This window comes from Crotalus tigris, unplaced genomic scaffold, assembly GCF_016545835.1.
Source record: "Crotalus tigris isolate CLP2741 ecotype Arizona unplaced genomic scaffold, ASM1654583v1 scf7180000018549.3470463, whole genome shotgun sequence".
Lineage (NCBI taxonomy): Eukaryota > Metazoa > Chordata > Lepidosauria > Squamata > Viperidae > Crotalus > Crotalus tigris.
In genome coordinates this window covers 1,731,513-1,758,223 of record NW_024097072.1, presented here as the reverse complement: position 1 = coordinate 1,758,223, position 26,711 = coordinate 1,731,513, and the positions used below count along the sequence as shown (strand labels likewise).

The 26,711-nt window shown below is 42.1% G+C and overlaps 1 protein-coding gene across 6 annotated transcripts in view; it reads right to left on the bottom strand.

Moving 5' to 3' along the window:
- The window catches only part of FGFR1 (fibroblast growth factor receptor 1), an 80,933-nt gene that overhangs the window by 43,246 nt on the left and 10,976 nt on the right, over positions 1-26,711 (bottom strand). For all 6 annotated transcript variants that reach the window (XM_039354246.1, XM_039354248.1, XM_039354247.1 and 3 more), the window contains exon 2: positions 12,674-12,879. In XM_039354246.1, coding sequence (XP_039210180.1) covers positions 12,674-12,764 — 91 coding nt within the window. In that variant the 5' untranslated portion in view covers positions 12,765-12,879. The remainder of the gene's footprint in view (positions 1-12,673; positions 12,880-26,711) is intronic.

Sequence of the window (26,711 nt, the reverse complement as noted above, 5' to 3'; positions counted from 1 at the left end):
ACTGCTATATTCCATTGGTATATATCAGAAACAAGATCTTGGGCTGGATGGCTCTTGAGTTGCTTCTGGATGGCTTCCACGTCCCTTGACGTTCTTTGCCTTCCGATTAAAATATTACAAGACAGAGAAAGGGCAATCTTTAACACCCATCACCCGCAAAGGTCCTGGGATCCTGAGTGTATAAACAAAACACCAAGAACGTTTGTCCTGGGCAAACAGGAAGCCTGAATATGCATGCTTCGGTGACAGCGTGCTGGAAAAAAACAAAGATTGATGGCCAACCACAAAAACCTCTGCATGGTGTCCTTCCAGAGATTTGGAAAAGAGCGTCTCTAATATCTCCCGCTCAAGGCTGTAATCTGAGAATCTGAGCCTGGAGTGAGCCAAAGAGGGAGGGGACGTCCCAGTGCGCTGGAGAAGGAGCCAGCTCCTGCCAGGAGCGTTACATAATGGTTTATGAAACGAGGCTGGACATCATGTGTGATGTAACACCCAAAAGGTCTTCTCCCAGCTTGGGCAATTGATTTTTTTTAATGCAGCTTTGAAATGAAATGAAAACCCCAATTTAGCCAGGCAAGGCAGGGACAAAGGGCGAACTCTACAGGTTCTTAGAGGGGGGGGGGCAAGGAGAAGAAGGGGAGTGGGAGTAGGAAGGAGGAGGGAGAAGGAGGAGAAGAAGAAGGAGGAAGAAGAGGAGGAGGGGGGGAGGAAGAGGAGGAAGAAGAGGAGGAAGTAGTTTTTCTTCTGCTTCCTGCTTTCCCAAGCCCATCTCCAGGTGGATAGACCCACGCCCTCCTCCCAGGTGGATTAACTTTTACTGCTTGGATACTCAGAGGGGACCCTAAATGGAGGGAGGGGGGGGTGTTGCATGCAAACTGTCCTGTGCAGGGTGAGTCCCTCTGAATGTTTTCTTATTTTGTTTTTCTTTTTAAATCACATTTGCATTCAGAGCCTTTCCCCCCAAAGGGCAAATGGTAGTTATTGGCCAGCCCCTGTGTGGATGCAGAGCCACAAAGGGAGCCCAGAACAATAAAAATAAAAAAAAACTGAATGGCTGAGATCAGCAGGTCCCCTCCGCTGTTGCCATAGAAACACCACCAGGGCTTACTAAAGGTATTTCCTGAAAAGAGAGAGAGAGAGAGAGAGAGAGAGAGAGAGAGAGAGAGAGAGAGAGAGAGAGAGAGAGAGAGAGAGAGCGCAATCGTGTGCATGTACACACACAGCCACCCCAGATCCCTTAATCCCAACAGGAAGTGCTTAGCTGGGCCTCTGGGGATCAGTCTCTTTTTATCTGGGGTTGGGGGAGAGGAAGAGTTGGAGGGGAACCCCCTTCTAATTGGCCTTTCCTGAAGGCTGGCAAGGATCAGTTTTGCCGGGGTGGTGTGCCAAAGGTATTAGCCATCGCTTTCTCTTCATCCAGCTGCACAGAAGCCATGTGCAACATCTGTTTCTTATTTTGGCAAACTCTGTGGCTGAACTCGGATTGCTGAGCGGGTGGGAGGGGTAGCGGTGGGCAACAGCTATTGATGCTCCTTATCCGTTCCCTAAAGGACTTCTTCCTCCCAAATCAGAACCCCAACCCAGAACTAGGTTTTCCAGCTTATTAAAGCCAGGAGTTAACGAAGACGTTCAACGCCCTCAAATATGCAACGGGGGTGGTGGTGGTGGTGGTGGAGAGAACAACCAGTTATGTTCACTGCAATCGGAACTTTGGCAACTTTAAGACTTGCGGACTTCAACTCCCAGAATTCCAGAACTTTAAGCCAGCAAAGCTTAAAGTTGCCATGGTTGAGGACCCCTGCGTTAGACGGTCACAAAAGGTGATCATGTGACCCCCAGGAACTGCAACTGTCATAAATCTGAGTCTAGGGAGCAAAAGATATATCTCCACATGGAGCTTGTTTCCATCTGTCCTGTTGGCCATCTTTCACTCCCTAGAGACCTTCTGAAACTTGAGCTGGCCACGAACGAACAAGGAGTGTCCATCGGAGGAGGCCCTTTGAGAGCTGTATGCAATGAAATTTCATTTTGATGTATGATTGGTGTACATTCAAAGTGACAATTAAAGTTGTTCTTCTTGTTGTTGTTGTTGTTATTATATAACATGTTCCATATTTCAATCCTTCCAGCAGAACGAATGCTCAGCAGTCACACTGAGGAAAAAGTATTAGGTTTGGCCGTAACTACAAAAAAACCCAAACAAAACTTGATATGGGAGTCTTGGCCAGAATTCTCTTAATCCCTCCCCACTTTGGGAAGACTTTTATTTATGGTGACCTGTGTCTGTATGATGGCCGTTTCATCCTGTTCTTTTGGCTGATTTATTGTACGGAATTCTTTATTTACTCTATGGTAGCGTAGTACAGACTGTTCTGCAGGCCTCTTGAGCTGAAAAATGCTGAAGAAAAGCTGGATTCATAGCAACATTGGAAAAAGGGAATTTGGTTTGGCAAGAATGGAATAGAGGAGAATGATTTGCTGTCACGAGTACTACTTTATAGATGTCCCTGTGTAGTAAAGATAGTTCCAGATCTTTGGCATCCTTAAATTTCCCATTTAAATCATATTAAACCAAAGATGACGTAAAGCAGTAAGCACAATGGATCATTTCAATAATTTGTAGACGCTGGAATTTTTTAAAGATATAATTCTTTTTCTTTACAGTATGATTTATATAATATTTATGACATTGAGGTACACATGATACGTAAACATGAGTTTTCTAAATTGGTACAAAGGATCCGGAATTTGAAGTGGATTGTATGGGTTCAGCTGCCTAAAACTTGCTTTAAAATTTGCTTTAAAATCTTAACTCATGTTTCAATTTATACCGATGTAGGAGTTTCAATTCTGTTAAAAGTAAGTCTAAAATGTGCTCCTACTACAGGAAAGAAAGTATAAATGATGAAGGCTGAACCTGGCATTCTTGTCTGTTGCCACTCATGCAAATAATCCTAAATTATAGCTTACTGTTACATCCATGTACTTCTCTCCTGATTTACTGTATAAATATTATCCAACACCTTAGCAGTAGATTTCTAAATGCTTTAATTACAGGCAGTCCTCAACTTACAACAGTTCATTTAGTGACCATTTGAAGTTACAACGGCACTGGAAAAAGTGACTTATGACCATTTTTCACACTTATGACCATTGCAGCATCCCCAGGGCCACGTGATCAAAATTTTGCCTTCTGACAAGCAAAGTCAAGGCGGGGAGCCAGATTCTGGGAAAATTTTAACCAGTAGAAATGTTTTGAACATTGTAGGGAAAATAAATTTAAATAAGAATTATAAACCGGATTTGTGACAAGGCAACTAAGATGACTAAGGAGAAAATCCCTAATGGTGAGAGCAATCAACCAAAAGAATAGCTTGCCTTCAGAAGCTGTGGGTGCTCCATCACTGGAGGTTTTCAAAAAGAGACTGGAAATTTTAAATAATAATTATTATTAATAGCATTTTATAATGGAAATTATTTAGTTTATTTACTGTTATTATGGTTCTTTATAATAATTGTTTTAAAATGGATTTGTTTATAATATTATGCTATTAAGGTTTAAAGGGAGTTAAGGGTTAAGTATGAATTTAGTTATTGTATAATTTGTTAAATTTAATTAGATTTTGTTTAATATGTTTGTAATAACCCTGTACTCGGCTCTGGGAAGTGGGGGGTGGGGGTAGGGGGGTGGGGGTGGGTGGGTTTGTGGGTTAAATTTTTTTTGTTAATTGTTAATAAAACGTTTTCAATAAAAAAAAGAAGAGACTGGACAGCCGTTTGTCTGAAATGGCATAGGGTCTACTGCTTGAGCAGGGGGTTGGACTAGAACAGTGGTTCTCAACATTTTTAATGCCGCGACCCCCAACCGGTCGTAAGTCGAGGACTACTCAACCGGTCGTAAGTCGAGGACTACTCAACTGGTGCAGCACCGTTTGCAGAATGGGACTTTTGGCGGGCTCAGCAGGGCAGAGACAGCCTGGACAATTCCTATTGGCTTTTGAAAGCCAATAGAATTAGACTCTATTCAAGAGAGTCTATTCTATTGGCTTTCAAAAGCCAATAGAATAAAAGGGAGTAGCACAGCTAAGGAAAAGGGGGGGGGGAAATGGCGGACTGCGTTGTTTGGCGACCCCCGTGAAATGGTCGTTCAACCCCAAATGGGGTCCCGACCCACAGGTTGAGAACCACTGGACTAGAAGATCTCCAAGGTCTCTTCCCACTCTGTTATTCTGTAAGAGTCTCCTGCTTGAGCAGGGGGTTGGACTAGAAGACCTCCAAAAGCCCTTTCAACTCGATTATTCTATATTCTATCAATGCCTTTGCTCAGGCCTCCCATTTCTTCACATCACGTCCCTTGAGGCAGGAGACAGCAGGATAGCATTGGGGCTTTCATATAGACTGCATCCTGAATTCCAATTTAGAAGGGAAAACAGTGGCTTCCGTGCTAAGCGTGGCCTGTCCACTTTCAGGTTTAGCATAGCAGCAGGATGCTATTTTAATAAGTAATCCTCCGGTTTTGGAAACAGCAACATCTCTAATGATTTGTGGGCGAGAATTAGAGAGGTTTGGGAACACTGAGCTTAGCAGGGACGAGACTCAGCAAAATCAGCTCCTTGGCACAGAGAAAGCCTGCCAGGCTCCACGCAGTCTCAGATTTCCAGGCCAAGAGGATGTTGCCTTTCAGTTCAAATAATCATCTTTTAGCCAGCATTCCTTTTCGGGGGGGGGGAGGGGGAGGGAAATAGTGACTATTTCTCAATCATCTTTGACCAGGTCTTCGTCCAGCAATCTTTGTACCTTGGAAAACGTTTTGCAATAAAATCCCCAATTTGAAATGCACAAAAAAAAGATTGTGCTTGCCTGACTCATCCAAGGCTAATTTAACCAGCTGTCTCTTGTTTAATCAATCCGATTTTCTATAAGTGTATTGCATATCAATAATAATAACGCGCAAGATCCACTCAGCTTAAAAATGGTTGCTTTTCAAAATTCAGAGAGAGAGAACAGAAGTTGAATGTAAAATCTGTAAATCTTACCCCCCCCCAAAAAAAAACCCACCTCTCCCAGATCAAAGCTCAGGGGACTTCCTTAATTTTTCAATAATTGAAGGTTCTGAAAAAGAATTGTCTGCCCTCAGAGAGACTATAAGGAAGAGTACCATCTGCTCTCTAGAGTTAAGGCATACAGGTGTGTATTGAAAAACTCAGTACAGTTGCAATTCTGGGTTCAGTATCATTTGAGGGCACCCCAACACCTCTGCATGGGCTGAACAAACCAGGCAGAATGAACTATATGTATTTATATACAGTGATACCTCAGTACTTGTTGTTAATTGGTTCCAGGACAAGGGACGAGTAGCAAAAACGATGAGTACCAAACACATTTTCCCCATAAGGAATAACGTAGTGAGTCACAAGGCAGCTGACCACGACAAGTTCTAGCTTGTGCATGGAGTACCAAACAAACAACGAGTAATGGGACAGATTTTTTGCATCAAAATGTGCTGAGTGCCAAATCTGATGAGGTTCAAAGCAATTGAGAACCAAGGTACCACTGTAATCATAAAATCCTAAAGCTGGAAGGGACCTTGACAGGAGTCCTTATAAAATCCCAGACAAATGGGCTGTTCAGTCTTGTCTTGAAAACCTCCAGTGTTGGAGCACCCACAACCTCTGAAGGCAAGCCATTCCACTGGTTAATCGTTCTCACCGCCAGGAAATTTTTCCTTAGTTCTCTCCTTGATTAGTTTCTATCCATTGGGGTGCTTTGGAGACTAAATCTTCTCTGTGACAGGCCCTCAAGTATTGGAAGATGTTATCATGTCTCCCTCAAGCTTTCTCTGTTGGCCAGATAAATCAGACCCAACATTGGGCCATGAAAAAAAATTGGGAAGAAAGAAATTAGGAAACAGGAGAAAAGATTACTTGTTTGAGCTCTGTTGTTGGAGAAGGCACCTGCAGAGGTAACAATCCAGCAAATATTGGAGTATATAAAGCCAATCATATCGCTGGAAGGCAAAAATAATCACAAAATTTCACCTTACCTATTTCAGCCACATCGTGTGATCAAACTTACTGGAAAAGTCAGTTATGCCTGGAATGGTCAACGGTAAAAGGAAACGAGGCTGCCCAAAAACATAATAGCTAGACACCATCAAAGCCCACATCAGCCAGAGGGTAAAAAAACTCTAAGAAGCTCTAAAGATCGGAAAAATGTGGAGAGAAATATGTCCATAGAATTGGGGACAATCAGACAGGACTGAACAGATAGCACCGTCATCCTTGTCAAACGCCACAGAGATCCGAAAGAGTAGCCTGCACAGATTCTTAAAAAATGCCCTAAACAAAATCCTCAGCAGAGATGCAGGAAACCTTACCTAGCTAATTGGCTCATTCATTTTCATCTTGGTATGATGCATTGTTTTTTTTTTTTAAGGGTACCTGCATTCCCTCTTCAGGCTCCACTCTCCACCCTTACATAGTTTGGGCAAAAGTTAGCAATAAATCTTTAGGCAGATTGGATTTTTCAAGCTTAAATTGAGCCTGTTGTCACTCAAGAGTTATTTTTAATGGACGGGGGTGGGGTGGGGTGGGGAGACTGTATGCCAGAGTGTGTGTGTGGGGGGGCTTTCCTTTGTTTGCAAGGCTGGAGCCAGGGAGGAAAATGCAATACTTTTGCTTTCCCGTAGGAAAAGGAGTTGTAAAAACATGCCCCAGCTGCTAGGCATGGCCTTTGACCTCCTGGTTGTTCAGTAACTGCTTTCTTCTCTTTCCATCTCCCATCTCCCCTGGACCACAGCCTAGTAATTAATCACAGCATCAAACAAATCAGCCGGTCACCAATTCTCTCTCGCTCCCTCAGCCCGGCTTCTACACACCCCTCAGCTGAGCCAAATTCCTGCCCTCCTTAGATTTCATGTGCCCCGGCTCAGTTTGCAAAATACCCCAACCAAAACAGCACCCTCGTCCCCCTCCCCAATGCATACTTGACACAAAAATCTGCCCAGAAAAGTCTGGAAAGTGAATCTCTACCAATGTTTATTTGCCTTTAATTTATTCATTTGCTTCGTCGTATTTCTTATAGCCACCCATCTCAGAAAATCTGACTCAGGATTGGTGCGCAATAAAAGGAGAATATAAAATAAACAAAACCACTCTGCAATTAAAAACATCAGCGTTATTATTGAAAAGCCTAGGAGAGATGATTCCCTGTTAACAGGCAACAAGAGGCCGCCATTATTTCCTTAAGATCCCCCAGCCTGTTGGCACAACCATATTTTGATAGACTTCTAGAAGAATTTCAAGGTTGGGTCTCGTCCTCAGCTACCATTCACAGATTTCACACAGCAACAAGACCAGGCTGAATCTAACTATGGCTTCTTGACAGTGCCACATCTGGCCAAAGAATATGCTAACTGAAATCAAATGGAGCATATTATGGCTACATACACAATAACAAAAATGTATGGTTCCCACTTTGCTCACTTTGGGCAACAAACCAAACCAGGTTTTTTGGTTACGCAATTATTTCAAACTATTTTTTGACCTCAAAAAGCTGACCAGTGGATTGGTTACGGCTTCCTGAGCCAATCACATCTATTTTTTCCAGTTTGAAAAATTCCCACAAAAATTGGTGGAAAGAGTCAACCAGACTGCTGACCTCATCCAATAAATGTGTTTAGGCCCCAGAAACTGATTTTTGGGAGATACAGAGATCAGTCTGTGTCAGTGTTTCTCAGCCTTGAAAACTTTATGATATGTGGACTTCAACACCCAGAATTCTCCATCCAGCCATGAAGAAAATTCTGGGAGTTGAAGTCCACATTTCTGAAAGCTTCCAAAGTTCAGAAACAATGGTCCATTAGGTTCTTGGTGTTTCTGAGCTTGGTTGGACTGAGTTCAGAGCTTTGTGAATGCCAAGAACCAACAAAAACCAACTCTGAGCTATATATACTTTGTCCTGGTATGGAAAAAAAAATAGCCAGATGTGTAAACACTTTAAAAACATTTTTCCTAACCTATCTCCGAAAAACTAAGCACTATCTGAGGCATACTCAAGTGATCTGTAAAAGCAAACTCACTTATGGGATGCTAAAAATACAACTTCATAAATCAATGCAGTTAGAAAAATAAGCCTATTAAAGGAGAATATACCCAGATTCAGGAATTCAGCTAATATTGGCACAATGCAGAAAGAGCTGCGCCTATCCTTCAATCTTATCTGTGATTGAGGTATGGGAAAAATAATAACTGCAATTCTGTTCAGTATCTAACCTTTGGGCTAATTTCCTTATCGAGTTATGTTAATGGGTGGAATAAAGAGATCACAATTTTCTGACAATTAATCAATGGAACAGGTAGCCTCCCACAGTCGTGGGTGCTTCATCCCTGGAGGTTTTCAAAAATAGATTGGACAACCATTTGAGTGGGGTGGTGTAAAGACTCCTGCCTTGAGTAGGAAGGTTGACTAGAAGACCTTCGAGGTCCCTCCTAGCCCAATAATTCTATGTTCTATGTTATGCTTCCTCGGAGGAGCAGCATGGAAAATTTTCACACACCTTTGTAGGCACTTAAGAGAGCCAGCTTGATACAATGATTAAGGGGCTGGGATAGAAACTGAGAGTTCTAGCTAGGCACAAAACCAGTTGGGTAATTTTCGGCCCGTTACTATCACTCCGCTCTAAGAAGTGAGCAATGGTAAAACCACTTCTGAAACCTTGTCGAGAAATCTTGTCCAAGCAGTCACCAGGTGTCAGCCCTGATTCAAAGAGACCAATAAGCCAAACAAAACAAACCCCAAACTTGTGCACTCTGAGCTATTAACTATACTCTGAAAAGCATAAACTTCAGTTTACCCACGAATAGTAGTTTACATCTAAAGTTAGGGAGGGTCTCTTATCAAGGTTTCATTCAGCTCCAGATTCAACGAGCCCATCTGTAAACTTCACACTGACTCATTTCTGAAAAACAAGCTGTCAATGAAAACTACCACATTTCTCTCAGGTTGCTTTACTCATCAACTTTATAGCCATCAAAAGAATATGAGGGTATTCTGCTGCTTCTATACCTATTTGAATTCCTGTTTTTTTTTTTGAAGTGCTGTTCTATTAGCTCTAATTTCCTTTAAAAGGGTCTGATTTGAAGATTCAATTTTCTTTCAGTTAAAATCCAAATAATCCATACATGTAAAAAAAAAATCCACGTTAGTCAAGGTTATGATATATCTGAGAGCATAAGGAGATGTTCATATACTTTCCTTATCTAGAATCTTGAGCTTCAATTCTAAATACCTACACTGTCAATCAAGGAATAGGTGGATCAATTGGTATCTCAGTGACAGGATACAACTGGCGAGAATATCTCTGTATGGTTGGCAAGTCCACACACTGCTTCCATTTTGTTTTAATTCTGTTTGAAGGCTTTGGGAATTTGAGCAGCCCAAATACCATTGCATGTGAATACTTTTTTCTTTATTTTAGGAAGAAATCGTCAAATTTTAGGAAGGAATTACCAAGACGGAGAATGGATTCCATAGAGTGCAAAAGCTATAACAGTCTTCTACAATCAAGCACCTTCCAGATGTGCATGTCTCGGTCTGCAAATCCTATCCCCTTGAGTCAACATTCAAAGGCATCACATGGACCTCAGGTGGGTTTGAATACAGAGATGCTTAAATCTGTGATCACCAAAGACTATCACAGGCCATAATAAATCGTGGTTGGGCATTTATATCAAGCTGAGTCAGTGTCTAATGAATAAAGCGCCAGCCACATGCTGTTAGCTCTGCTGGAGGCAAAATTGCAAAGCAGCTAATTTGCCATTTCCATAAAGTTGAAGGTTAACCACAGGAGGCACAGAGGCTCAGCCTTTAGGGATGAAAGATGCAGCCTTCCCCCTGCCTGTCGTATTGTTGGTGTTCGTATCCTGAAACCTACCTAAATACGTCCATCCCAGAATCTAAAGGTAGAGAACTTTTGTAACTGTGATCCAATTAAGATTAGTTTTTGTGGAATAGCGATGTTTCTCTAACTGAAATAAAGAAAGGCACCATTCAGATGGTTCACTGCCCCTCTGGGATTGTGCAATTTGATCCAGCAAAATGCAAAAAAACATTTTTGTTGCCTCCTAATTAAAATATTAGTAGGATCCAGTCTGAGTCTGTCACCAGGACCAAGGGTTTATTCTTCCAAGCTTTGGAGCTTGTGCTAGAGCCCATCATTAGGGAATTTCTCTCTCTCTCTAGAATATGTGCCCTACGCATTTTATTTATATGGGTTTCTGACTGTGTATAGCTTTTAGGTGTTGATTAAAGTGTTGATGGCCGGATCCTGCAACATTATCTTGGGACACTTATATCTACCTTCATTCCTGTAAAATATTAGCCCACAAATTGTATTATGACCCTGGAAACTAACTGCTGCACATTTAGCAAAATGACACTTTTCATCTGGGAGAGGTTGATAAAAGAAATGGGACACGCTTTCATGCTAGACTTCATTCTCCTAGTTATCTTTCAGTAACTGTTAGTGTGCTGTTAACTTTCCTATTTCTTTTCCAGTTTTCTGAACATTTACCCAGGCTGCTTGTGAATCTAGTGCAGATTACTCTTTAGAAGGGATTAACAGATTGTTTTGGATGATAAGGAGCTCGGCAATTAATCATTCAAAGTCTGCCTTTTTGTTTTGATAAGCTAATGTGGAATGCTGCCTGAGACCCAAACATGTTTCCAGATCACGAGGTTTGTTTTTAATTTTTGCAACTGCCATGAGAAAATGTCCTTTTGCAGGTGGGTGGAAGAATGCTGCAGCCAAAAAGGACAGCGGATAAATATCGTGACAGACCTTCATAGGCTTCAAATAATAGAAATGAATACAGATGTGCAAGATGGCTTCACATCAGGGTGATAGCTTTGAAGTCCAAATAAACCAAACTGGTTCCCTGTCCTTGTCTGATCAAAAGCACAGTAACTTTGGCTGGCTTCTGATCTAACCACCGGCTTCAACATGAAAGAATATTTATTCTAGCTCATAATTTGCAGCTTTAACCTTCTTCTAGCACCTTGGGATAATTCTCTTGTGCAGTAACATCATCCATCTGTTGCCAGCTTTGGACACAAAATCTTACAGAATTCTTGCCTGAGAAGAAAAACAATCATTCCAAACCATAAATGGGACATACAGGGAGAAGGCCACAAGTAAAAATGGAATTGAGTATTTTGTTGATGAGTAGGTTGTGAGAATGTAGCCATTGTCTTAGCATGTTACATGAATCAGGCCATCATCAAAAGCCTGGATTATTTGTTTGGACATGGCATTGTATGACAATGTCTTTATTAAATGTGCCAGTGCATTGGGATAGATTGTTTGGTGATTCATATACTGTAAACTGGGTTTTTTGATGTTGGATTGACATGCTGTACAGACTCAACTAACACGGTTTGTAAGCCATAGCAACTTAGTACATTGTCTGTATTCCAACAGTTGTGGTCTATTGAATAAGACAAGATTAAACAAACTCTCAGGTGTGAAAGATCAAGTCCACACAAGAAGGTTCAATTAAACTGATTTATTGCTAAAGCCCATACAAAGGAATCTTTTCAACCAACAGACAACATCTGGTTAGAGTTAGATAAGGGCCAATAGGATTCAAGGGGGATTGGACTTAATTTGCTTGTGACTATATCAGAATGCTAGGCTGATCCCCTTTTTCACTCTGCCCCCAGGCTCTGCCCTCACAAACTATAATATGGCCTATAGTGAGGATCAGTTCATCTTAAACCTTAAGATCATTTTTATGGCACCGTATGTTTTGGAAACCAAATCTTTATATTTGGTGAACTAGAGTGTGTGTTTACAATGTTACGTGAATGCAGATCAATAGTGTCACTTGGGAAAGGCATTTGACTGTGCAGACAGACAACCTATTATGAGTCGCAGAATATAAAACGAAGTCTGCAATCACTCGTAAAATGTTAGGTTTGATTTAGTGAGGAGTGACAAAAGAGTCAAGATAATATCTTTGATTACACACTATCACAGCAGTTCTCAACCTATGGGTCGCGACCCCATTTGGGGTCGATCAACCATTTTTCGGGGGTCGCCAAAGAAGGCGATCCACCATTTTCTCCCCTCAGGGGGTGGCGCCGTGTATGCGTGCTGCGCATAAGGGCACTGCCCCCATGCGCGCCGCGCATGCGCAGAACGTTTGTGTGACAGGGGTCGCCGTCACACAAACGTTGAGAACCGCTGCACTATCAACTGCTGTCTTTATTTTTATTTTTATTTTTTTTTAACTTTCCCCCTAACCCTCTTGCTTCAGTTTGGAGATTTGCAAATACTGGAGAACCGGATTTCCTTGAATTATCTCACATGGTCAATCCTGCACAGGTCACACAGCCAGTAGAAAACGTACAACCTGCCAGGTTTTATGAATGAGAACGGAGGAAGAGAGACCTTTTTTCCCCCCTCCCCTCTGGTGAAGAAAATATCTTGGACTGATATACTGTAATACACACCCAATAAAATATTGTGCCTGGTGAGAAATTATGAGCGTTACATTCGGTTCTTCTGGGTCTATGTTTGACAGAGAATTCCCATTAACCAACAACACGGTCGTAGAACACGTAAGAATGGAAACAAACCAATGGACACGAATAAAGCAGGTGATGTGCCTACCTTGTTCTGGCAAGGTTTGCGCTGGTCTTGCAGTGGATAGTGTGGCTATGACCAGCACAGCCCCCAAAATAAGACACTTCCACGTAAACATCCCACTTCTCCAGCTACTGGGCAGCAACAGAGTGCTCAGAATCCATGAGGGCTTGGATGTTTGCTGGTCAACACAGAGATGTCTCCTTCTTCCATGAAGTGCAGGTCTTCAACTACTGTAAAGGGGGGATGGAGAGAGAAAAATAAGTTAACACACCAGAAACTTTTAAAAAATCAAAATGTAAATACTTCTAATATTTCAATTCGGGCCCTAAATTTAAGGTCCTGTGTGTTCTTTATGGATTAACAGAAGTTTTGTGGACCCAACACTATTCAGGTAGTCCTTGACTTACAATCATTCGTTTAACGACCGTTCCAAGTTACAATGGCACCAAACATTTTTGACTTATGACCGCCGCAGCATCTCTGCAATCGCATGATCAAATTCAGGGACTTGGCCTGAATTTGGAAGGTATTTACGACAGCTGTAACTTCCTAAGGCTGTGTGATCGCATTTTTGACCTTAGCCAGCTTCTGATCAGCAAAGTCAGTGAGGAACGCCAGATTTCCTTAATAACTGTATGATTCACTTAACAACTATGGTAAAAAAAGGTTGTAAAAGCAGGCATGATTCCCTTAACAACCGCCTTGCCTAGCAAAGAAAATTCTGGTCCCAATAGTGGTTATAAGTTGAGGACTACCTATATATTCATATGGCAGACTTAAAAATGGTTTAAAGGCTGAGCATCTAAGCAGCATTCTCAATCCAAGCTAATCAATATTTTTAACACCCAAAAACATACCAAAGAAATGCATACACCACAACTAAATGTCATAAGATAGTTTATCATGGCAAAACACTCTTAAATCTGTTTGAACAGACCACAGCTTAAACCAATGTCTTTGCATCTGGTTTGCATATAGTGAAATGGGCCAATTAATTTAAAATAGGAGCATTTTTAATCACCTCTATTTCCATTCCACTGGCAGGGTTATTGCCTGCACATGGAATGTTCAACCACCGCTTGGTTTAATCATTCTTCCAAGTACGGAAGTCATCTGATGGGCAAAGTATTACACCAAGCAGAAATTGCAAAAATTGAGTAAAACTTGAGAATGTTTAAAGATTAAATATATTCTTAACTATGATTAAAAAGAATAAGAAATTTGAGACAATAAATACTATTAATCTAGGAGGGATATATATTTTAAGTATTATGTTATTGCCTATGTTCCGTTATTACTGCTTTCTTCTATTCTTTTTTATTTTTTACTTCTTTTTCATTCTTTTTTCCTTTCCCCCTTTCTTTTTACTCTTATATTTAATACTTAAGAAACGTAAAAATGTGAGAAGGCTTATACGGAAAAAATAGAATCAAGTCTGTCAATGTAAATGTAACTAATCGCTGAGAAAACCTTTACTAGTAAAAATATTTAGAATTTGGTGGGGGAAATAAACTAAAATAAGGGCTGTAACAGGATTGATGATAAGGCAGTCCAAATAAATGGAAGGAAAAGAAATGTATTAATATGATGATTATTTTTTAGGAAGAAAGATCCCTAACGCCAGTTCTACCAGCCCAAGGAAGGCAGAAAAATCTCCAGGGTCAGCCATTCTTGGTTCATTGGATCAAATCCCACAGGTTATCAAAAGCCCTAGTGTTGAGCACTCATATGCTGAAGCAGATACTTAAACAAACCTGGCACCAGAGGGGGTTGGACTAGAAGACCTCCAAGGTTCCTTCCAGCCCTATTATTCTATGTTCTACAGAAACTGAAAAGCAACAGTGAGCCCCTGAGCAACACATTTAAAGCCTAGCCCTCAAAGCTGGGTCAACTATTCCAAAAATGTGTTTTTCAGGCTCTTGCTGTTGTTTTCTGGCCTTCATGTCTGGTGCCAGTTTTGTTTAAGTGCCCGGCTTTGTTCCTTGGCACCAGGGCTTTTGATAAGCAAGTGGAATTTGGTCCAGTGAGCCAAGAATGATGGAAAAGCTGTCAGTCTTTTCAAAAGTGATTACTCCGGTTCCAAATGGTTCCAAAGAGGAGCCAAATTAGGAGAAAGGGATTGTTTTGCTCCCATGACCCTTCTCTTAAAGAAAGCTGGTGAGTAGTACAGAAGGAAAGAAGAGAAAATGGAGAACGTAGAATAATAGGATTGGAAGGGACTTTGGAGGTCTTCTAGTCCAATCCTCTGCCCATGGTAGGAAACCCTATACCATTCCAGACAAATGGCTGTCTAGCTCAGGGGTAGGCAACCTTGGCTCTTTTATGACTCATGGACTTCAACTCTCAGAATTCCTGAGCCAGCATGAGGGAAACTTTTGCCCCTTCATGACTCGGGGACTTCAACTCCCAGAATTCCTGAGTAAGCATGGCTCAGCTTGGAAACCTCTCCCTTTCTCCTCAACATGGCCGGTTCAGGAATTCTGGGAGTTGAAGTCCACAAGTCATAAAAGAGCCAAGGTTGCCTACCTCTGGTCTAGTTTCTTCTTGAAGACCTCCAGTGATGAAGTACCCACAATCATGCTGGAACCCTGAAACTGGCATTCTATGAAACTAGGATGGGCTTCCCCATGACTTTTTCAGAGCCAACTTTGAGGTGTTTCAGGGAAGAAAAATTCAAGGGCTACAGCCAGTTTTAAATCATGACAGGTTTCCTTCTCTCCTCCGACTTTCTCAATCACGTGAAGTAATTAATTGTTCTCACCACGAGGAAATTTCTCCTTAGTTCTAGGTTGGATCTTTCTTTGGTAAGTTTCCAGCCATTACTTCTTGTCCTGCCCTTAGGTGCTTTGAAGAACAAGTTGACTTCTTCGGTGTGACAGCTCCTCAAGTATTGGGAGACAACTATCATGTCACCCCCTAGTCCTTCTCTTCATTAGACTACACAGAACTAGTTCCCACAATCATTCATCATGTGGTTTAGCCTTCAGACATCCCCCCTTAACATCTTTGTTGATCTCCTCTGCACTCTTTCTAGGCTCTCAGCTCCTTTTTATATTTTGGTGGCCAGAATTAGATGTTGTATTTCAAGTGTGATCTCACCAGTGCTAATTCAAGTGATTGAGGAAGTCGAAGGAGAGAAGGAGAGAAGTGTCATGATTTAAAACTGGCTGTAGCCCCTGGATTTTTCTTCCCTGAAACATCTCAAAGTTGGCTCCCAAAAAGTTGTGGGGGAAGTCCACCCTAGTTTCATCAAGCGACAGCTTCATGCTTCCAGCATGATTCGTAAGGTTGAGTCACATGAGATGATGTGCTGTCCTTCAGGCGTGGAAAAAAGGCCCAGGAGCATGGAAGTGGCGTCAGAAGGAAAACATGCACTCTGCAGCCAAATTAAACTGCAAGTTTTGGAACAGAAGAAGGAAAACCACTGTCTCCTTGAACATTGTGAGGCAAAAAGCCACAGATCCCATGCTGAAATGTAATGAAAAGAGGCTAGCTGTCCCCCAAATTGCAAAGAATCCTAGGGTTTGAACACTGAGCAGAAGTGACAAAACGCAAAAGCTAATCCAAGCACATTAAAGAGAAACATCAGTCACAAAGACTGGGATCACAATTAACTAAGCGATGATGTAATTTGTTTAATTCTTGCTTAGTGTGTGTTTGTGAATTAGGACACTGCAGACTATAAATCATGGTCTATTGTATGGTTGTTCCCTGCTGTTCTCTCCAGCTATTACTTATGCTATGCAAGCTGCTTTTTCTGTTTGTGTGGAGAGTCACGTACTTGAAAATGCCTCACTAAGTTATCCTGAAGTGATCTTGAAAATCAAGAGAACCTTAAAGGTTGCACAGTGTCATTTCTGGATCTCCCTTTTTGAAAAATTCAGGGAGTCCTCAATTTATGACCATTTGTTTAATGACTGGCACTGAGAAAAAGTGGTGTATGACCAGCCCTCACACGTACAACAGTTGCAGCATCCCTGAAGAGAATTTGGGCACTTGGAAAATTGCCACGTATTCATGATGGTAGCAGCATCATGGGGTCACATGATCACCATCTGTGACCTTCCCAGGGGCTTCCGATAAGCAGATCCACTCTATTACTGCCTGATTCATTTGACAACAGTGGTAAAAAGCTGTAAAATCAGCCACAACTCATTTAACAACCGGGTTGCTTAGCAACAGAATTTTGACTTTCAATTGTGCTCATAAGTCGAGAACTGCTTGTAGGTGAGGAGAATCTGGACCCCAAAGGAGACCCACCCCGTCCTTTCAGATAAGATGAAGTGTAACTTCATTCGATAAATCTAGAGGAACTTTTACACATCTATAAATTTAACATGTTCATTATTACACATAAACCATTGATAATGTGTTAATAAAAGCACAGTAGAGAGGGTCCTGGAAGTCCATTGCAGGATTCTGGGCAGGCAGGTATAATCCTATGAACATCTGGGAAAACCAAAAGTAATATTCCCAATAAAGAAAGAGACATAAAAATAAAACACTTAGAATTATTGTATCAAGACAAAGACAGGGTCAATTCTCATAAAGCAGTTATTGATGAGAAAGGAGCTGAGCACCTTTAAAGATACGATGTCCCCTTACAAACCGATGTGGTGTAAACCAGCAGCTTTTTTCAGGACACAATTGGACTTGGAAAGGATGGATGAACGTGGCAATAGACATCACCTTAAAAAGGAATGTTTATTCAAGATGGATCTCTCCATGTGGCTTCTATATCTAAACCTAACAGAGACTAAAACGCCCTGCAGTAAAACGGCTGCCGACCGACGTCAGAGACACATCCACAAAGTTTGTATAGCAACATATGGAAGGAATTTGACCTTGTTTTGATCGGAGATGTTTTTCAACATTTCACTCTACTCTCCTTGCCCTGGGACTTCCTGGTCTTCTCCAATCCAAATACTGAGCAGATCTGACCTTGCTTAGCTTTTCTCAATCAACTAAGGTTGGCTAGATGCGTATGTAGTATGGTTCTATATCTAGGCAAGAAAAAACAAATGCACAGGTATAATATAGGTGGTACCTGGCTCAATAGTAGTTAACTGTGAGAGGGATCTTGGAGTTCTAGTGCACAATCACTTAAATAGGAGCCAGGAGAGTGCTGCAGCTGCCAAAAAAGCCAACACAGTGCTAGGCTACTAAGCACCCGAAGGCAGGACAAGAAGCAATAGATGGAAACTAATCAAGGAGAGAAGCAACTTAGAACGAAGGAGAAATTTCCTGACAGTTAGAACAATTAACCAGTGGAACAACTTGCCTCCAGAAGTTGTGAATGCTCCAACACTGGAAGTTTTTAGGAAGAGATTGGACAACCATTTGTCTGAAATGGTATAGAGCCGTGGTGTCGAACCTATGGAATGCATGCCACAGGTGGAACGCAGAGCCATCTCTGTGGGCACACGTGCCGTCACCCCACTCCTAGGCCTTCAGCTGGGTTTTATAAAACCTTTTCGCTTTAGGCCTCCGTCGCTATATGCAAAAAAATAATAATGTTCAATCAATCAATCAATTTCAACCTCATGGGAAAAACAAAGATCTCACAAAGTTGGAATTGATTGATTGAACTTTTTAGTCCCACCCAGTCTGCCGTTACCACCGCAACCACACCCCCAGTGGGCTACGCCCACCCAACACCTGACGATACATAAGTGGGTTTGGGGTTGCAGTTTGGGCACTCTGTCTCTAAAAGGTTCGCCATCTCTGCCCCAAGTGGAATTTTCCTCCAATGGGATTTTCCCATGTATTTTACCAGGAAACATAGATAGGGCAGGCTAGAAAAGTCAGTGCCCTCCTAACCATACCCAAGCATTCCGAGTTTGTTGGCGATGTCCATTTTGCTCTATGAGTTCATGCTGACCTAACCCTAACCCTAAGTGGAATTTTCCTCCAATGGGATTTTCCCATGTATTTTACCAGGAAACATAGATAGGGCAGCCTAGAAAAGTCAGTGCCCTCCTAACCATACCCAAGCATTCCGAGTTTGTTGGTGATGTCCATTTTGCTCTATGCGTTCATGGTGACCTAACCCTAACCCTAAGTGGAATTTTCCTCCAATGGGATTTTCCCATGTATTTTACCAGGAAACATAGACAGGGCAGGCTAGAAAAGTTAGTGCCCTCCTAACCATACCAAAGCACTCTGAATTTGTTGGCGGTGTTCATTTTGCTCTAGGAGTTCATGGTGACCTAACCCTAACCCTAAGTGGAATTTTCCTCCAATGGGATTTTCCCATGTATTTAACCAGCAAACATAGATAGGGCAGCCTAGAAAAATCAGTGCCCTCCTAACCATACCAAAGCACTCTGAATTTGTTGGCGGTGTCCATTTTGCTCTAGGAGTTCATGGTGACCTAACCCTAACCCTAAGTGGAATTTTCCTCCAATGGGATTTTCCCATGTATTTTACCAGGAAACATAGATAGGGCAGGCTAGAGAAGTCAGTGCCCTCCTAACCATACCCAAGCATTCCAAGTTTGTTGGCGATGCCCATTTTGCTCTATAGGTTCATGGTGACCTAACCCTAACCCTAAGTGGAATTTTCCTCCAATGGGATTTTCCCATGTATTTTACCAGCAAACATAGATAGGGCAGGCTAGAAAAGTCAGTGCCCTCCCAACCATACCAAAGCACTCTGAATTTGTTGGCGATGTCCATTTTGCTCTATGAGTTCATGCTGACCTAACCCTAAACCTAAGTGGAATTTTCCTCCAATGGGATTTTCCCATGTATTTTACCAGGAAACATAGATAGGGCAGGCTAGAGAAGTCAGTGCCCTCCTAACCATACCCAAGCACTCAGAGTTTGTTGGCGATGCCCATTTTGCTCTATGAGTTCATGGTGACCTAACCCTAAGCCTAAGTGGAATTTTCCTCCAATGGATTTTCCCATGTATTTTACCAGCAAACATAGATAGGGCAGGCTAGAAAAGTCAGTGCCCTCCTAACCATACCAAAGTACTCTGAATTTGTTGGCAATGTCCATTTTGCTCTAGGAGTTCATGGTGACCTAACCCTAAACCTAAGTGGAATTTTCCTCCAATGGGATTTTCCCATGTATTTTACTAGGAAACATAGATAGGGCAGGCTAGAGAAGTCAGTGCCCTCCTAACCATACCCAAGCATTCCGAGTTTGTTGGCGATGTCCATTTTGCTCTATGAGTTCATGCTGACCTAATCCTAAACCTAAGTGGAATTTTCCTCCAATGGGATTTTCCCATGTATTTTACCAGCAAACATAGATAGGGCAGGCTAGAAAGTTAGTGCCCTCCTAACCATAACCAAGCACTCCGAGTTTGTTGGCGATGCCCATTTTGCTCTATAGGTTCATGCTGACCTAACCCTAACCTAAGTGGAATTTTCCTCCAATGGGATTTTCCCATGTATTTTACCAGCAAACATAGATAGGGCAGGCTTAGTGCCTCCATACCAAGCACTCCGAGTTGTTGGCTGGCTCTAGGTTCATGTGACCTAACCCTAACCCTAAGTGGAATTTTCCTCCAATGGGATTTTCCCATGTATTTTACCAGCAAACATAGATAGGGCAGGCTAGAAAAGTAGTGCCCTCCTAACCATACCAAAGCACTCTGAATTTGTTGGCGGTGTTCATTTTGCTCTAGGAGTTCATGGTGACCTAACCCTAACCCTAAGTGGAATTTTCCTCCAATGGGATTTTCCCATGTATTTAACCAGCAAACATAGATAGGGCAGCCTAGAAAAATCAGTGCCCTCCTAACCATACCAAAGCACTCTGATTTGTTGGCGGTGTCCATTTTGCTCTAGGAGTTCATGGTGACCTAACCCTAAACCTAAGTGGAATTTTCCTCCAATGGGATTTTCCCATGTATTTTACCAGGAAACATAGATAGGGCAGGCTAGAGAAGTCAGTGCCCTCCTAACCATACCCAAGCACTCCGAGTTTGTTGGCGATGCCCATTTTGCTCTATGAGTTCATGGTGACCTAACCCTAAGCCTAAGTGGAATTTTCCTCCAATGGGATTTTCCCATGTATTTTACCAGCAAACATAGATAGGGCAGGCTAGAAAAGTTAGTGCCCTCCTAACCATAACCAAGCACTCCGAGTTTGTTGGCGATGCCCATTTTGCTCCATGAGTTCATGCTGACCTAACCCTAACCCTAAGTGGAATTTTCCTCCAATGGGATTTTCCCATGTATTTTACCAGGAAACATAGATAGGGCAGGCTAGAGAAGTCAGTGCCCTCCTAACCATACCCAAGCATTCTGAGTTTGTTGGTGATGTCCATTTTGCTCTATGCGTTCATGGTGACCTAACCCTAACCCTAAGTGGAATTTTTCTCCAATGGGATTTTCCTATGTATTTTACTAGGAAACATAGATAGGGCAGCCTAGAAAAATCAGTGCCCTCCTAACCATACCAAAGCACTCTGAATTTGTTGGCGGTGTTCATTTTGCTCTAGGAGTTCATGGTGACCTAACCCTAAACCTAAGTGGAATTTTCCTCCAATGGGATTTTCCCATGTATTTTCCCAGGAAACATAGATAGGGCAGGCTAGAGAAGTCAGTGCCCTCCTAACCATACCCAAGCATTCCGAGTTTGTTGGCGATGCCCATTTTGCTCTATAAGTTCATGCTGACCTAACCCTAACCCTAAGTGGAATTTTCCTCCAATGGGATTTTCCCATGTATTTAACCAGCAAACATAGATAGGGCAGCCTAGAAAAATCAGTGCCCTCCTAACCATACCAAAGCACTCTGAATTTGTTGGCGGTGTTCATTTTGCTCTAGGAGTTCATGCTGACCTAACCCTAAACCTAAGTGGAATTTTCCTCCAATGGATTTTCCCATGTATTTTACCAGCAAACATAGATAGGGTAGGCCAGAAAAGTCAGTGCCCTCCTAACCATACCAAAGTACTCTGAATTTGTTGGCGATGTCCATTTTGCTCTTTGAGTTCATGCTGACCTAACCCTAACCCTAAGTGGAATTTTCCTCCAATGGAATTTTCCCATGTATTTTCCTAGGAAACATAGATAGGACAGCCTAGAAATGGTAGTGCGCTCCTAACCATACCCAAGCACTCCGAGTTTGTTGGCGATGTCCATTTTGCTCTATGAGTTCATTTTGACCTAACCCTAACCCTAAGTGGAATTTTCCTCCAATGTTCATGGTGATGTAACCCTACCCTAGTGTTTCCTACTTGAGCAGGGGGTTGGACTAGAAGACTTCCAAATCCCTTCCAGCGCTGTTATTCTGTTCTGTTCTGATGAAAATGGAGATATTACAATACTGATACTTAATTAAAATGCAATCAAACATTTGCTGGTCGTGATAGTAAGCAGGGACTTTATTATGCTTCTACTGGCTCACAAATTCCTGACGTGGATTGCTGTTTCCCAAGTTCCCGTCTATCCTTTCTAAATTGTGTTCCCCAGAGATGTTGAAACTCCAGTCCTCATGGATGGTGACCAGGAGAATTGGGAATTCTGGTATTAGCAGTCCCAACCCATCTGGAAAACACCAATTTGTGGAAGGTTTATCTAACCCAGTGTTTTCAGAATTTGGTGATCATACAGTGTTTCTCAACCTTGACAATTTTAAGGCATGTGGACTTCAACTTCCAGAATTCCACAGCCAGCAATGCTGGCTGTGGAATTCTGGGAGCTGAAGTCCAGATGCCTTAAAATTGTCAAGGTTGAGAAACACTGTCATAAGATGTATGGACTTCAACATCTGGAGTCTTCCAGGAGTTGAAGTCCACTCATCTCAAAGTTGCCAAGTTTGAAAAAACATTGATTTAACCCATTTGCTGATCAAAATTGGTGGTACACATATAAGGAAGGCTGAGTGCTGGAGAAGTGGTGCTTTCAAATTGTGGTGTTGGAGAAGACTCTTGAGAGTTCCTTGGACTGCAAGGAGATCAAACCAATCAATCCTAAACGAAATCAATTCTGATTGTTCTTTGGAAGTACAGATAAAGAAGCTGAAGGTCAAGTATCTTGGCCACCAAATGAGAAGAAAGAATTCATTGGAAAAGACCCTGATGATGTTGGGAGAGACTGAAGGCAAAAGGAGAAGGGGACGGCATAGGAGGAGATGGCTAGATAATGTTATCGAGGCAATAAACATGAATTTGGGAAATCTCAAGGAGACAGCGGAGGACAGAGGGGCTGCAAAGAGTCGGACACAATTTAGTGGCTGAACAACAACAATTTTATACACAGGGCCAGCGAGTGCTCTAACCAGGAACAGAAGTCCCTTATGAGTCTTGGCTGTTCTGTGAAGAGGCAATTGAACTCAAAGAATATAAAGACTCAGCTCTTCTTGGTATTTACACAGACTCTATATAAATTTGAACAACCTCACTGCTCATTGCACAAGGATGGAAAGCAAACAGATGATTTCCGTTCCTTCCTTCCTTCCCAGCTACGGAAACTTGTTCACCCTCAGTTTGGTTCCCCACCCACCTTCATAACATCCTCCTGGGGTGTATATGCTTAAGATTTTAGCACATCTTCAAATACTAAATAAAAGTGTTAGCACATGCTGCAATGGCTACTACCCCCTACCACACGGCAAGAGAACATTTATGCAGGCCTACTGGCACATGGGCACAGGACTGTCCCCATCCAGCAGGAAATCTTAAGTCTGATCAATTGCGGCTTTTCCAGCAAGATCCACAGAGAATACAAAGAACTGCAAGGAAACATTAATGCCAAAAGACACAAAGATTTAGACACAAAGTTTTTCCAAAGCACCAGATGGTAAGACAAGAAACAATGGATGGAAACTAAAGGAGAGAAGCAACCTGAACTAAGGAGAAATTTCCTAAGAGAGTGTGACAGCAATTAACCAGTGGAACCGCTTTGCCTTCAGAAGTTGTGGGTGTTCCATCACTGGAGGCTTTTAAGAAAAGACTGGACAGCCACTTGTCTGAAATGGTATAGGGCAGGGGTAGGCAACCTTGGCTCTTTTATGACTCATGGACTTCAACTCCCAGAATTCCTGAGCTTCTGGGAGTTGAAGTCCACGAGTCATAAAAGAGCCAAGGTTGCCTACTCCTAGTATAGGGTCTCTCTATACAACTTCTGAAGGCAAACCGTTCCTCTGATTAATTGTCTTCTCTGTTGGAAATTTCTCCTTAGTTCTAGGTTGATTCTTTCCTTGATTAGTTTCCATACATTGCTTCTTGTCCTGCCATCAAGTGCTTTGGAAAATAGGCTGACCACCCCCCTGGTAGTTTTGCCTCCCAGTTGGAAAGCTGTTGGGTTCAAATCTGTGATGGGATGGGCAAGAGATGGTCTCCATATGTTAGGGAATTTTAACTCTCATTAGATGTCAATATGTCAATGGTCCATCAACAACATTTGGAAGACCACATTTCATCCACCCCAAATCTGCAACTGAGTTAAATTTGTACTAATCCTGATCAAGAATCATAGCTAAAGAAGCAGCGATGTGGTCTAAGGCCGTGTTTTTCCACCTTGGCCACTTTAAACTGTGTGGACTTCAACTTCCAGACTCTTACACATTGGCTGGGAAATTCTGGGAGTTAAAGTCTACAGAGTTTAAAGTGGCCAAAACACTGGTTAAGTGTATAGGGAGGGATCCCTTGGCCACCTCGCTGATGCTCTATGTCGTTATCTCTTGGGGTTTCTACTAGCATCCATTTGAAAACATACAGAAACAATGTACGGTCATGATAAAACAAGAGGCTCTGATCATGCAGAAAATTCTATAAGCAAATATGAAATTCCTCTGTCTCACTGTGCTTTATATATGTTTACCTGTGCACTTCCACAGGTTCAGATATCTTATTCAGACCTAGCAAATACGTGCCCTGCCCTCCTTCCATTATTTTAAGTCTTGTTGTGATACCCAGACAATTTTTCTTTATTCCTTCTTCTCCTTTTTATGTCAGGCTGACCGAAAATTATCTAGGCTGTTGTAGGCTGTTGATTTTGAGTGCTATTAAAGGGCAGACTGTTAATTGTTGGAACGTAACACTGCTGCCTAGTTACCGTCTGGCAGAAGAGCTGCTGACATAGTTTTCTGTTCCAGGAGCCAAACTAACATGGCTAGCCAAGGAATCTTTGTCTTTGGTGAAATAGGATGTAGGGCGTGAGTTCCACTAACAGGGAAGAGAGAATAGCAAAAGGTAGGCACTACTGGGAGATGTACAACACAGACCGTGTAGTGAAATGGTATCTTGATTAAAACAAAACAAAACATGGCTGATTATCCCAAAGGTGCTTTTTCAAAAGGCAACTGGACTTTCTTCGTTTTTCCTTGAAGACGTTTCGCTTCTCATCCAAGAAGCTTCCTCAGTTCTTCTTGGATGAGAAGCGAAACCATGACCTGGATGGCTGACAATCCCTCATAGATGCATGGCTGGTTCCTGAAAATCAAAAATATCTGGGGTCCTACGTTAATTAGATCCTTCAAAGTTAAGAACCAGATCTCAGAGTGGAATCCGGAAATCATCTCATTGGTGCCTCTCAAATGTAGCCAAGATTTCATGCCTGGTCAAAGACACTTTGGATCAACAGATATTTCTGGAGAACTTTACTTTTGGCAAGGAAGCATGTTCATGTCATCCGATGTCAGCAGCCCCTTTAGAACAAGTCCAACGCAGCAAAGACCAAGATTTAAAAAATCCTATCCAGTTGGCCAAGTCCTTCTGCTGAACTCAAACTGCCTTGAGGCTTTCATCTGGTCGCAGAATTAGCTCTTAATATTTCCTGAGTGGGAAGGATTGAAGAATGATTCTGCTGCATATCAATCTCCCTCCCCCCCCCCCAGCCAAATGTAGTGACTGTTTCAGCTGCTGAGATTAAGTCATCCATTCGCCACAAAAAATACTCCTGGGAAACATCAAACCCAGAGGAAAATTGTAATGGCTCCTATTTCTCTTCAGATACATTGCCTCGGAACCTGGAGGTTCTTTTATTAGGTCAGTGTTTCTCAACCTTGACAATTTTAAGGCATGTGGACTTCAACTCCCAGAATTCCACAGCCAGCAATGCTGGCTGTGGAATTCTGGGAGTTGAAGTCCACATGCCTTAAAATTGCCAAGGTTGAGAAACATTGTATTAGGTGTTCCAATGGGAGACCATCGCAGTGGAGGTGGTTGATCCCACCTCCCCCCATTCCGCCCCCCCTCCCCATCTGTAACTGTATTTTAGCTGTTGGCATTAACTTATTCCTCTGTGCCTGTGTGTATTTGTTTGTTTATGTGTAGCGTGTGTGATTGTAAAGCCACCCAGAGTTACCCTGAGGTAAGATAAGTGTCCAATAAATTTTATAAATAAATAAATTAGCAAGCTACCCCTTCATGGCCGGCCCTTACAGCTGGGAACAGCCTACCTTATTAGTCTCACATTTTGATAATGCACTAATCTCTTCTTACCCACTAATCTCTCCTGAAACAGGGGGAAAGTCTTACAATTTAGATTAGAGGAGAGATAAAGATTGAATCAAGAAGGGATAAGACTGAGTAGCTTTTGAGATAAGAAAGTTGTTAACTGCTCCACATTAGATTTGCGTGTACACTTCTCAGGGAACTGGAATAGGATTAGGGAAATCCAAATTTAAATCCCAGTTGGACAAGAGAGGCGAAGTGGGTGATTTTAGGCTAGTTATAACTTCCAAACTAGCCTGCCTCACTAGATTATTGTCAGGGGAAGTAAAACTAAAGGAGAATATGGAGTATGCCTCTCTAATTTTAGGAAGAAGAAGAAAAAAATCAGGTGATAGCCAACAGATCAATAAAATTATCTTGCTTAATTTCAACGAAACTAAACATTTTGTCATTGTACCTTTGGGTCTGATGTTTCTCCCTACAAGGTTTCAGGGAGGGATTTGAAGAGAAGGCACCCTGTTTTTCTGTCTTCTCAGAACATGGAATTGGACCCCAAATCACAGCCATGGACAAGGATCTCAGCACCCACAATCACCCCCCCCTTAAACATCAGGATAGATCCAAGATGGGAAACGTCATCTATATTTCGTTCAAGAGAAGCAGCCAGCTTGAGTGCCACAAAGTCCATTTTAATAGCTCTGAGT